This window comes from Tamandua tetradactyla, chromosome 3, assembly GCF_023851605.1.
Source record: "Tamandua tetradactyla isolate mTamTet1 chromosome 3, mTamTet1.pri, whole genome shotgun sequence".
In the NCBI taxonomy this organism is placed as follows: domain Eukaryota; kingdom Metazoa; phylum Chordata; class Mammalia; order Pilosa; family Myrmecophagidae; genus Tamandua; species Tamandua tetradactyla.
In genome coordinates, this window is record NC_135329.1 from 162,617,199 (window position 1) to 162,630,292 (window position 13,094).

The 13,094-nt window shown below is 33.6% G+C and overlaps 1 protein-coding gene across 1 annotated transcript in view; it reads left to right on the plus strand.

Annotated features, from left to right (window-relative positions):
• Window positions 1-732: 732 nt before the first annotated feature.
• The window catches only part of COL3A1 (collagen type III alpha 1 chain), a 39,980-nt gene continuing 27,618 nt past the window's right edge, over window positions 733-13,094 (plus strand). The window contains exons 1-3 of the mRNA XM_077154405.1: window positions 733-954; window positions 11,380-11,582; window positions 12,657-12,707. Of these exons, the coding sequence (XP_077010520.1) occupies window positions 870-954; window positions 11,380-11,582; window positions 12,657-12,707 (339 nt within the window). The 5' untranslated portion in view covers window positions 733-869. The remainder of the gene's footprint in view (window positions 955-11,379; window positions 11,583-12,656; window positions 12,708-13,094) is intronic.

Sequence of the window (13,094 nt, forward strand, 5' to 3'; positions counted from 1 at the left end):
ACGAAGTCAAGACATGAAATGGCTGAATTTTCTCTAGAAAAATCTGTCCCTGATTTCACAAGCAGCATAAAAAGTGGAACACTCATAAGAAAGCTCCATTTGGCTTGCTAAAGAAATTTCTGGGAAATGGAAACAACTATAGATAAGTATCTAACTTTTAAGATGCCATTCAAACATAGTTTGGATACTTAGTCTTTTGACATTTGCCTGAAATTTAGCTTGCAGTACCCAGTGTGGGTGGATGAGAGGAAGGGACAAACAGAGGCTTTTCTTTCAGTTCATCTTTACAGTTCCCTATTTAAATTGAGTTTGAGTGGATTCTGGCAGAATCCCAATGAAAAAATCTTTCTAGCAAGATAACGTTTGCAAATTAGTAGAGCTCAAGAAATGGAATCAAGCAATTTCTCACAATTATGTAGTTGTTAGTGGTATGAGAGGAAATAAAAATATATACATTTAATTATTATATTAAAACATGACAAGCAGAGGATTTCAATATATACTCATAAGTTATACAAACAAATATATGACTAAAATATGTAACAAATTTATACATAAGCAGACACACAAAAGCTCCAGATGTGCTATTTTTCTTACTTTGTGTTTTGTGTCTTCTATAAGGGAAAAAAGAAATATTAATCATTTCTGTTACTGCAAAGGGGATGGGTGCTGCTCTCATATTTCAGAAAGGGGCTGGAAAGTGAGAGAAGCCAAACTTTTTCCTATTTAAGGCCAAAGCAAAGGAATCTCAGTGGCTGAGTTTTATGACGGGCCCGGTGCTGAAGGGCAGGGAACAACTGATGGTGCTACTTTGAACTGCTTTTCTTTTCTCCTTTTTGCACAAAGAGTCTCATGTCTGATATTTAGACATGATGAGCTTTGTGCAAAAGGGGACCTGGTTACTTCTTGCTCTGCTTCATCCCACTGTTATTTTGGCACAACAGACCTTGGAAGGTGAGTAGGTGCTGATTTCAAGAAACTTTATGGGGTTTTCGTCTTTACTTTTTCTTATAAATAGGTAAAAGGGGTGGGGGGAGTGATCAGTCTCCTAACAGAAAATTTCCTCTATAGCTTCCGATTGTTAAACACTGAACTGACTGTGATAGTGATTTTTTTTGCCTTTGTTTAAAAAATTATTGTCATTTGTGCATTTAAAAGTTCTCTGGTTGTTTAGGAAAATGTTCTCAAACTAACTTGTTTTCATGTTAAAGGCACTGGAAACTTAAAATGACTTTTAAAAAACTATCCTCCTGAGTGGTTAACATCTTGGAATGCTTCCCTAAACAGTCTGGAAGTTATTGGACTCTTGTAATACTTTTATGTTCTCCTTTGTATGTTGGATACTCTGTGAGGATAGAATACTGAACGTTGTTTTCCCAATAAGATAACACATTAAAAAAAAATAACATGCTTTAAAAATGATCTAAAGGAAAACACTATGTATCATTAAAATCATTCAATATATTTCTGAAAAGGGCAACAAAATAATATACACCAAGATGCTTTAAATGAATTCAAACTGTTAAAAACATTTCATCATCCCTGCTTTTATTCTGTTTCGAGCACTTACATGGTTGATTTATGGACATTTTCTAAAAGTATATTGTGAAGGGTCTAGTATTCTTTGCATGCTCTGCTTTTTATCTGCATTTGTATTAATGAAGAGAATACTTTAAAAATATTTTTTCAACAGGAATGTCTTGACTTTTCTGCAAACAAGGTAAAGGTATTAGTACTGTCTGACTTCAAAATTTACCATATTTTCTAATAAATGCATGCAATGATTTTCATCTCCTGATTTCTCTAAAAGCTTTTGTTTCATTATTTGATTATGTGAAAATATTTCTATTAATTCATACACTCCTCATAGTCATGAAATTATGACACATTAGAGTAGACCTTCCTAGAAATAAATACATGCTAAATTTAAGATAGCTAAAAGAAATCATTACACATCGCTTTCTATTTGCACGTATAAAAAATACATTTTATACTTATACTTTTGGTAAACACAGTTTTAGACTAATATAACCTACTAATGTATTATAGACTAATTTTTACATCAAATATCTTTGGTGTCCTCACAGGTAATATATGTAAGTTGGGAGGGGAGGCACCCAATGACATTTCTTCAGTTATATGCAGTCCACAGCCACAGAAGAAAAGAAACACCCTCATCCCTATTCCCTCTCGACTCCCCCCTCCTTCTCCTTGCACTCCCTTCCCTGCCCCTCCCTCTCATCTGTCCACCCCTTTTGGCGCCATTAGACTTCCTCCCCCCTTTCTTTCCTCCATTCAATACTCCACCCCCTTCCTAGGCAGGCTCATTTCTCCTCCTCCTTCTTGGCTTCACCCAGCACTCCTTTCTCTCCTCCCCCTGTGTCCTTTCTGAGCCTCCATCTCTTTTCTTTCTTGTTCCCTTTTCTTTCCCTAGAACACTCAACGCTGTCTCTTACCCTTTCTTCCCTATCCTGGCCCTCCCATAAGTTATCCCAACTCCCAGGCTCTGACTCAGTTACCAAATGATTGCCACCCCCATCCCAATAAAGAATTTTGCATTTTTAAAGCTTTTAAATTTCCATAGCTCCCGAAAACAAAAGAATGTTCTCATCTATGGAAAAGAAATACACAATTTTGTTCTTTAGTTCTAAGTATTGACAAAATACTTTTAAAAGTTCCTTAATGGTTACAATCCATTGCACACACTGTGGCTCTTTTTCTTCTCTAATCCAATTTTAGAGTGGGAAAACGGCATGCTACCTATGTTATTTCCCTCCCTGTTCTCTTTACCTGCAGAAAATACAAAGTAAATATGAAATTTTGTTCATACATTTGTGTTCCTAAGCTCAAAAGAAGTTGAAAGGGATTTTGTTCAGCTCATTGTTCCTTCCTGATTGTACAGGAAAATTCTGCTGGTGGATAAACAGGAGGTGGCTAGACCTATGGCACATTGAAAGCAGTCAGATATTGTTTGGGCCTATGGGTTTCTTATATTTGTCCCCCAAAGAGAAACACACAGCTCTAATAACTAACTTCTAGCATACTCACAGGAGTTTTCTGGGGCATAAAACATGCCTTCACAAAGGATTTTGGTCTTTTTACAAGTTTGTGAAAGTTTTACTTTTTATGTCTTTTTTTCCAGCAATGGAGAAATGTGGTCTGTTTTATATTTCCTGTAATTTATAAACATGAAAATCTTAAAGCATAAGGAGGCGCCACCTAGTGGCTGATCGCAGGTTATCATTTTTACATAACCAGTACCAGCGATTAATGTTACATAGCTGGGTTGAGTATTTTAAAATGAAGTTTTAAAATACTAAATTGTGGTTTTTAAATATTGAAAACTTCTGCCCAAAGGAAATGAGTATATTATTTGCAAAACGCTGCCTTATACACTGACACATAAACACAATGGCAACAATAATCCAAAATGTTTGAGAAATAAGCTTGAGTATCATGGCCATTTTCAAAATCCCATAAAAGAATAGCTAGGGAATATTTTTCAAGTTTCTAATGTAGCTTGGCATAAGTATTTTACTCACTGCTTACTAGAGAGATAGATGATTAAATATTACTAAGCAAAATTGCTTCATGGAGAGAAATTTTAGCTAAATGTGTTCTAATGTTTGAGATCTATATTTTGCTACACTTACAATTCCACTAGAAGGAACTATGGGCCTTTAATTTAGGGGAATTTAAAAACTGTAAGTGGACTCAGAGAATCAGTTTCTTATTATATATTGTGAGAGTCTATTTTCCATTATGTTTAAAGAGAGAATTGATTACCAATTTGGTAAAACTCAGTCTTTCTGCTTTGTACTGCCCCAACAATTAAACATACTGAACTAATGAAAAAAAAATGTAGATACTTATTAGAAACAATGGTACTTTCAAGAGGAGAGAATATGTAATTGTTCATATACCTAGTGTCAGTTATGTAATATGTATCCAGTGCTTTAGTCGAGATTGCACAGTAGGAAATGACAACTGGGAATAGAGCCAAAATTCTATTATATTCTAGGTAATTAGAGAACACAAAACATACATTAAACTTAGAATTTTCTTATTTTTGCAACTACTTGTCAGTAAAGATACTAAAACAGTTGTATATATATATTTTTTTTTTACATGGGCAGGCACCAGGAATTGAACCCAGGTCCTTGGTGGCAAGCACTCTTACCTGCTGAGCCACCGTGGCCTGCCCAACAGTTGTATATTGTACTCGAAAATATATGAGCTAATGCATATATAATGGTGATAAAAGGGTATTTTGGGTTTGTTTAATACCAATTTTGAATTGGTAAACCACTTTTTTAAACAAGTGCTTGTGCAGCTTGTGAGTTAACCAGATACTGTTTTCAGTTCTGTGATCATCTAAATTGTAAGCAAATAAAGTATTATTGATACAAAATTTTGTGTTTTTCATTCACAGTATCTTGCATTTCCTTAGTACCTCGAGAGTATTCAAGATCAAATAATATAAATGCCAATAAGTAAATAAATATTATGTATAATTCTGGAATTAAACATCTCAACATCATAAGAGAAGAGAACAAAGCCACTGGGATAATTCTGGGAAAGAAGGAAAAAACTATGATTACATGCCTTTTACTAATTGCAGTTCATCTGTTGGTATCTTATCTACAGGTTGATTGTATTAAACAAAAAAAAAAGAAAGAAACTCAAGAACCATTGCCCATGAGTTTGCCAAAAATATAAATGAGTCTAAAAGTTAAATCGATCCCCAGAAAAGCCCCTGATTTAGGGTCACATGGCAACCTGTGAATTGTCATTCAGAGAGCTTAGTACCATCTCCCCAAACTACATAGTTTCCATCATAGACAACTCTTCCTCAGTGCAGAGTTCCAAAGATTTATGTAGCTCAGGTCTTTTATTTTGTAGCATCAAATGATATCATCACCTTGAAGTGATTAAAGTGGGTTACTTAAAAGTTAAAACTTTAAAGATGAAAGATGTTATTGCCTTTGTTGGACATGAGGAACATTTGTAAAGTTTCCAGGTCTACAATAACTTTCTGGAAATGTCTCAGTGAACTGTTTCTGTAAAAGTTTTCCCTGGAAAAAGCTCAGTCTCATTGTTTTCTTCAGCCAAAAAAAAAAAAAAAAAAAAAGTTAAAAAAAAAATCCAGTTTTCGAAGGGGAAAACTTTGCATGTTTCATGTCAAGATGACAACGGAAAAAATGAGATAGCTATTCTTACACAAATCATTTGTTAACTGCAGTTTGGAGAGTTACATTAACCACTAGCATTTCTGTCTGTGCCTAATGAAAACACAGCAGAAGTGAATTCCTTTCAGATTAACTAATAAATCCCTTGTATTTTCCATGGCTGAGATCAAGAACTGCCATTTAAAATGTAATTTAATAAAGAAATGAAAAGTTAACAAAGAAAATGAGAAGTTCAGAGAGAGGAGCAAAACTTTAAACATCCAAAAGATGCAAAACTCAAAGATACAGGACCCCCAAAACTATTGAAAGTTAAATTTGCTTTGAAAACAAGTTTTGAGATATTAAATCTTCAATAAAATGGCATTTATTTTTCTGAAACTTTGTTTTCTATAGCATTTGGGATGGAAGATGACAAACAGTGGGTGCATTTCTCAAGATAATTGAAATCAGAGAAACATTCATATAGCATATAGAGTTGCATAGCATGTTCATGATGTTTAAACTTAGGAGGGAAACTTCAAATGAAGTTAGAAATTCACAAGTATGAACCATTTTGTAACTATATCTTCTGAAATTCAGTGTGTTAGTGAGTCATCCTAAACATGTTTTTTTGCAATGAATACAGAAACCTCATCTGAATTTTGTTTTTCATGGGTTTTTTTTTTCTTTGTAGTTTTTATGTTGTTAGAATTCTACATCTCTATTTATAGTATAATGTATGCTGGGTTTCTGAAAACTTTAACATCAAATGATATCCAACTTTAATCCAGTTGGTGGTCTGGATATTGTCAGGGTGGCCCTAGAGATGTAATTCTTTTTCCTAAGGTCAGGAGAAGATAAACAGTAGACTTCAACTCCAGATGGTATCTTCTTTTCTTGAGACCAGATAGAGAAGATGTTGCAGAAAACTTATGCCTTAAAAAACCTGCCCTTCTAAACCCAAATTTGATCCTTGCAGGGTTTACAAACCATAATGAGGCAGAACTTTCAAGCTGGCCTCTTCAGTCCTACCCAGCCCTTGTCAGAGCAGAAAGGGAATAGCGTGCAGTGGGTTATGGCATCAAATCTAAAGACAGCCTTTCAAGATTCAAATCTTAGCTTCAGCTTAACCATGGAACCTTGGGAAAATTTAGCCTCTTTTTGTCTCAGAGTCCTCATCTGAGTAAGGAGGATTATGCCACCACTCACCTCATAGGGCTGTTGGGAGAATTAGGTAAGATAGATAAGTGCTTAGCAATTGGCTCAGGGCCTCCAGCATTGGAGGTCCTATACTAATGCTGCCTAGTATTACTTTTATTAACACTAGCCAATAAAATTACTGTAAGGAAGGAGTTAAAGTACTTACTGATTTAATGATAAATAGGATACAAAATTGGGGTTGTCAAAGGTAGAATTTAAAGATGTTTGCCAAATGTAATACAGCAGTTAAAATATATTTTCTTCAGTGTTCTCATAATTTGGAATTAATCAAATTATGTTATAGATGCAATTGCTGCTAATGAGATAGAGTAGTTTTAATTTTCTAGTTATTTTTGACAGCATGCAATATTAAATGCTTTAAAGGAAATTTTGAATGGGAGATAAAAAATCATATATCTATAAAAAAATAAAACAAGGAAACATGTAGAAATGATGATTCATAAAGTTAATGGGTTTTTGGTGGTGGGACAAGAGGCAGCAGAATCTACCTATTCATACAAACCATCATTTTAAAATTGAAATGATTTATCTATATAGGTCTATAGACATTTCCTTGAGTCTTTTTTGTTTACTCTTTTAAACCATTTTAATATCTTCCCTTCAATGTGTAAGCAGGAAAAATATATTTAACTTAAAAAACCCATGTTTTCCAAACATTACTATTATTGAAAAACTAAACCTATCAAAACTGGAAACTGTGAACTCTGTACATCCATACTTAGAAAATATTCAACTTTGCAAAGCAATGGGAAATAATGTTATGATAATTTATGTATTGCATTTATTTTTAGATTTTTAGATTAGGGAATACCTTTCTCCAGATAAGGATTTGGAAAGAAGAGAGGAGAAAAAACTGAACTTGTCACTCAAACTAAAAGAACAATTTAGCTGGATGTTTAAGAGCACAATAGTTTTATTCCAAAAATGGTACCAATGACAAGCAAAAGCTGCTTTATTTTTTTAGACACAGCATTAAAATTCAACCAAGTCAACATAGGCTAACATCAGAAGAATGAAAGTAAAATTAATAAAAAAGAAAGTTTTAAGCACATCTAAAAATATAAGATTATGTTACTTGGTTTTATTTTTCTCAAAGTTCCGAAACAGAGACCTAGAAAATAAAAGAAGCTATGACTGGATTGTTTCATGTTCTAGCTTCATTTTGTCTTGTAATTTAGATCCCGGCAAGGAGATGGCTTAGTCGAATTCATTATCTGCGTGACCTCGAATGCATTTTTTTCAGAATTGTGTTTATAATAAGGAATAGAAATTCCAAATGATATGAGAGGCAGAGATTTAAATAAATAACTAATTATAACACAGGGACTTAGTTTACACAACAGCAAAAGAAGTAATTGGAAAAATCTTTTACGTGGCCTATAGTAAAAAGGAGATTATTTGCCTTTTATTTAACATTTTTGTAAAAGTATAACTTGAGTATGTCTAAGCTTTTCTAGAATCCAGGTATCTAAGAAAAGAAGGGAATAAAATGAAGTGACAATTTGTGAATTCTGTCTTCCATCCCATTTCTAAATGCTGCAGTTGACTAGCTAGGGCACTCTATACCTCTTTAAAAATAAAACCTTTTCCTCGACTCTGCCATGATTTTCCCACATATCACTGAGCTATGGAATGATAACCGAGGATGATAAGAAGTTTAGCTTCCAACAGAACATATTGTTAACCATGTTTTGTCGTGCACAGGACAATAACTTAGACAAAACTGCACAAAAACTCTCCATTCTTTCAACCAAGGCAACTGAGGTAGAGCAACAGAAAAAGGTTTGACTTTCAACTTCAATTTCCACAGGAACTGATTTTTTGAGGGAGCCAAACTTTTTCCAAAATGCATGTAAAAGAAGGTATGCCAATAAACCAAGTGCTTTAATTCTTTTTGTCAAGCAATCCAACGTTCATCTGTTACTTAGAATTACATGACTTGAATCTCAGAGGTAAAACAAAGCATACATACTGCATTCTAACAGTTGTCTGTAAATCAGAAGAAAAAGAAATTACACTAAGAACATAGAATCTTAATAAAAAGAACACCAGAATAATTCAAACTTTTATTTTGAGGTCTATGTGGTTTTTTAAAAAAATGCTATACATATTTTTACTAAATTTAGGAAACAAAAGGCTAAATGACAGTTTTCATTTTATGGGATTAGCTTTAACCTATTTCCAACAAATTCTTGTATAACTTTTTATAAGCCAATAGTATGCTTAGTTCTTTCATAGCCTGCTGAGCAAATGGAAAATAATCATCTTCTAATGATATGATGATATATTTGACGAGACATACACAGAAGTATAAATACACAGAAAATAAATGTTTATATCAATCTCAAGGGAGATTAAGAAATAGGAAGAGGAGATATTTCAAATATGAGATGCTTGAAACTGGCTAGTCATTACTCTCATTTGGCTGTAATGTGTCATCAGTATTCAATAGCTAATTTTGATAACACAGGTACTGCATTAAACGTAAAAAAAGATTGGGGATGCAGAGACCAGGAGCTGAAAGAATCATTAGTACAAACTAATGATATTTCACAGGGGAGGGAGAGTATAAAATTCTAATTATTATTGAGACTATCTTGATCTGAAGCTATCTGTAGGAAAATTTCATATAAAGTTAATTTAGAGAATATTTTAAGATGCTTAATTTTAAGAAAAGGAGACCTACGCAAAGATCAAAGAATGCATGTCAGTCAACTTTACTAAACAATCTTCAATCTCATTAAAATTTTCCTTCAAGTTTGGGACTATGTTTCTTAAATGTAAGATGTCAATTCTGTTTAGAGAACAAATGGGTTAAATGCCTAGACCCATGTACATTATTACTGTTCTCCATCATATAAAAGAGTGTATTTGCATTGAAGTAAGCATTTCAGCATTTGACTTTTATGTTCACTATACCTAAAGGGATTCTTCTTTAAATGCTTAATTTTCCCCCCAATATTCTAAAATGTCATTTCAAATGTGAGGAAGAAATAAGAATCATGTACCTAAATAAACAGATTCTTTCTCACTTACGTAAAATCATAATGAGGCAATCTTATTTTCTCTTGCTAGTTGCAGACCACAGTGGGAAAATAATATACAAAGTAAGAATGGATTTTTAAACTGCTGAAAATCAATCGAGGCTGTCCTGTAAGATAGTTTATATGTACTTTCACATATAAAGGAAATCGGCAATAGAGACAATTTTGGCCCTATGTTGAGTCTATATGTTCTGAAATTCTCCTTTTTCATGAACTTTTACCAAAGCAAATAAATCACTAAGCCCAAAGTACTTAGACATAAACATAAATCATTTTACTCCCTATATGAAGAGGAGATTGAAACAAGAACTTTAAAAGGTAATCTTGGCTGCATGTAGCATTCAGACGGAAAAAACTCAGGACCGAATCAAAGATCTCTTCTAAGTCATTTGCTTCCTCCTGAACAGGCCTTCTCCAGCAGACAAGTCAAAGAAAATGACTTTAATGAAACAAAATATCACTGTTTCACAAAAATACAAAAGTACTGAACAGTATCGCATTTCTTCTTTGCAAACTTTTCGCAGATGTTCATAGGTTTATTATTTATTTACTCAGTTTCTGGCAATTATTACCATAATTCTCAAGAACTAAGTTTGTATTTAGCCACAACCCCCAGTTAATGCTTTAAGAATTGAGACCAGGTTTCATTTTGGCAGATATTAAGCTGATTCAGTGTTAGTAACTGCTGAAATTTCAGTACCTTACATATAATTAGGAAGCAAGTCTAAAATCTTGGTTGAAGCAAATTTTTTTGCCATTTTAAGCCACAAATATGCGTGGTCATGATTCATATTTTCTCCTTTATTTTTACTCATTCTTTGCCAATATTTGTTTAAAAAAAACGTAACGCCTTTTTTGTGTGTGAATTGGAAAGCTCTTTACATCACTATGGGATACTCAATAGATTACATCCTGTTGACCTACTAATATGCTCAACAGAGCAAGATGTGACATTCAATGTATACGATAAACTTTGTTAAAGTTTCCCAGGAAAATATGGAAAGATTTTTTATGCTTCCAAGAGTAGCTCAGTTTTCCTCTGAATTTCTCAACTAGGTTAATAAAATCCAGAGTCTTCCAAGTTAGTGGCAAGCATCTTTTTTGTTTTATGCTCCCATCTACTGTTAAAGCAAAGAATAGCAATCGTGTAGAAGGGCTTATTTTCAGTTGTACAACTGATAAATAAATGTTTAAGTATCTGTGTGATTTCCATTTTTGTTAAATTCTTACTCTATATAACATCGTAAAATTTATGGACCTTAAAGAAAATTTACTCTGGTGTGCCAATATTGATACTAATGAACAGATTTCATCATTTAAGAAATCTTTTAATGCCTAGCAAATTATGTAGAGAAAATACTATCTCCCCAGTAAATCAATTTGGGGATTTCTTTTGTGCATAAGCATGCTCATAAATTAGTTTAATGAAATGAAGAAATTATTTATTTCAGAATATTTCTGCATTGAACTACTAACTTTAAAAATACGATTTAAGTGTATGATCAAAACCTAAGTAAGCCCTAAGTTTTCATGCTGAAAGTCCATAAATAATAAACCCCTTGTGGTTTCAGACAAACTAGGAAGATATATGATAATTATTACTAAAAGTCATAGGGAATGCTTTCGAAAGGCCTGTATATAAGCTGAAAATCCACATTTTCTGCTTGAAACAAAAACAGATCAAAAGATTGAAATTCCAATAAAGATTCTTTATTCTGTAAGTGGATATTCTAGTTAGTGTTTCATCTCTTATCCCTGGATTAACAGATCAACTTCTTTGCATAAATTTTTAGTGTTGGTAAGCTTCCAAAAGATTCAGTCGTTTCCAAATTCAAAGACCATCATCCATCTTCATTTGGCTATTGAAATTAGTCATGAGAGCATTACAAAGATCACATTTCCACAAAACGTAAGAAAGCCATCACGCCATCTAACTTCTTTTCCAGCTTTGGATGGAGGATGTTCCCATCTCGGCCAGCCCTATGCAGATAGAGACGTCTGGAAGCCAGAACCATGCCAAATATGCGTCTGTGACTCAGGATCTGTGGTCTGCGATGAAATACAATGTGATGAAGAAAATTTAGGTTGTGCCAACCCAGAGATCCCATTTGGAGAATGTTGTCCAGTTTGCCCACAGCCTCCAACTGCTGTGAGTTTAAAGAAAAATTCACATCTACAATTTCAATGTTCATGTTCATTGCTGTATTTATTCACAAAAATTCAGTAGGCACTTAGAGTCACGTACAGCTAATCTTTCTTGATAGTAAAATTAACACTTTCATTTAATGATGCTTCAGAGCCTTAAGACATTTTTTCCAATATCTTTGGGGTATCCTGCTTAAAAGTAAAGATTCTGCTGAGTATGGCAATTTATTTCTTATGGCAGATCCAAATACAGCCAGGGAATAAAGCTCTAGCTCAAATTATCTCTGGTGATGCTGTCACACAAGTATCATTGTCTAAAGGCTTCTGGTGTTTCATAAATACTCTAAAGGGCCATATCAGTTGAGAAAAAGTAATTATACAAGTACTAAATTTCTTTTGGTATGTACTCAATTAGAAAGTTAAGATAACAAATTAGGTTTGAAATTAAATGCCTGTTTGAAGTATAGCGTCATCCTTATGGATCCAAGAATTAATCTGAAAAGAAAATATTCTACAATCATTTGCACCAAGTCATTTTTAGGGTCTTAAAATACTTAAAATGGAAATTGTATCTGTGTTACCAGCTAACATTCAGGAGAGATATAGATAAATAAGTTACCCAACCCTGCTGATTATCGTGACTGATTAGAACACATAAGAAATGTGTCTAGTGCTTGAACAACAAAAATATTTTTACTATAAGGAAGCCAGTAGATTTAAGTGATAGACATAAACATAAAACAAGAAGATAGGCGAAGTGCAATATCAGGTGGTAAAATCAAGTGACAGTACATAATAGGTTGCAAATTTTAAAGGAAGGCTTCCTTCTCGGTGCTTAAGGATGCATTTTTTTCCACAAAAATTGGTGCTATTTAGTCGTTCTTGGTCATTGGGAGCCTGGGAGGAACTGAGTCATGTCTGTCAAACAATGTTGGGATTGCAAATTAAGGTAAACGTTCTGGTTAAAGTTAGGGATTAAATGTGATTTGAGTGAAGGAGTAAATATGCAAATGATTTACACACTTTACAGGGAAGATTTCTCACATCTTGTCTATTTCACGTCCTTCCCATTTGTTAGCCTCCTCACCTTCCACATGGTCAAGGACCTCAAGGCCCCAAGGGAGACCCAGTAAGTAAACATTTCTTCAGTGACGTGAGATGCACGCTCCTGAGTCCAGGAGTAGGTTGCTTCTTCTTCTTTTGTTTTTCTTCTCATATCTTTCCTAGGTTTGAACTTTCATCATTCATATCGTCCCTTTAATGTCCCATATTTGAATAATGATTCAAAAGAACTTAAACCACGATTCTATAATTTCACACGTAAAGATTCAAATTTCCAAATCTTCCTATGTCTTCATGCCCCCTTATCTGTTTGAAAAATAAACTATAGGTCAATATACAAAAGAAAGATGTATGTTTAAATTCTTTACATAATTTGGATAAAATGCATTAATTCCCAAGAAATCATAGACTTGCAACGATTCCTCATTTCATAAAGTAGAGAATCTATACTCCC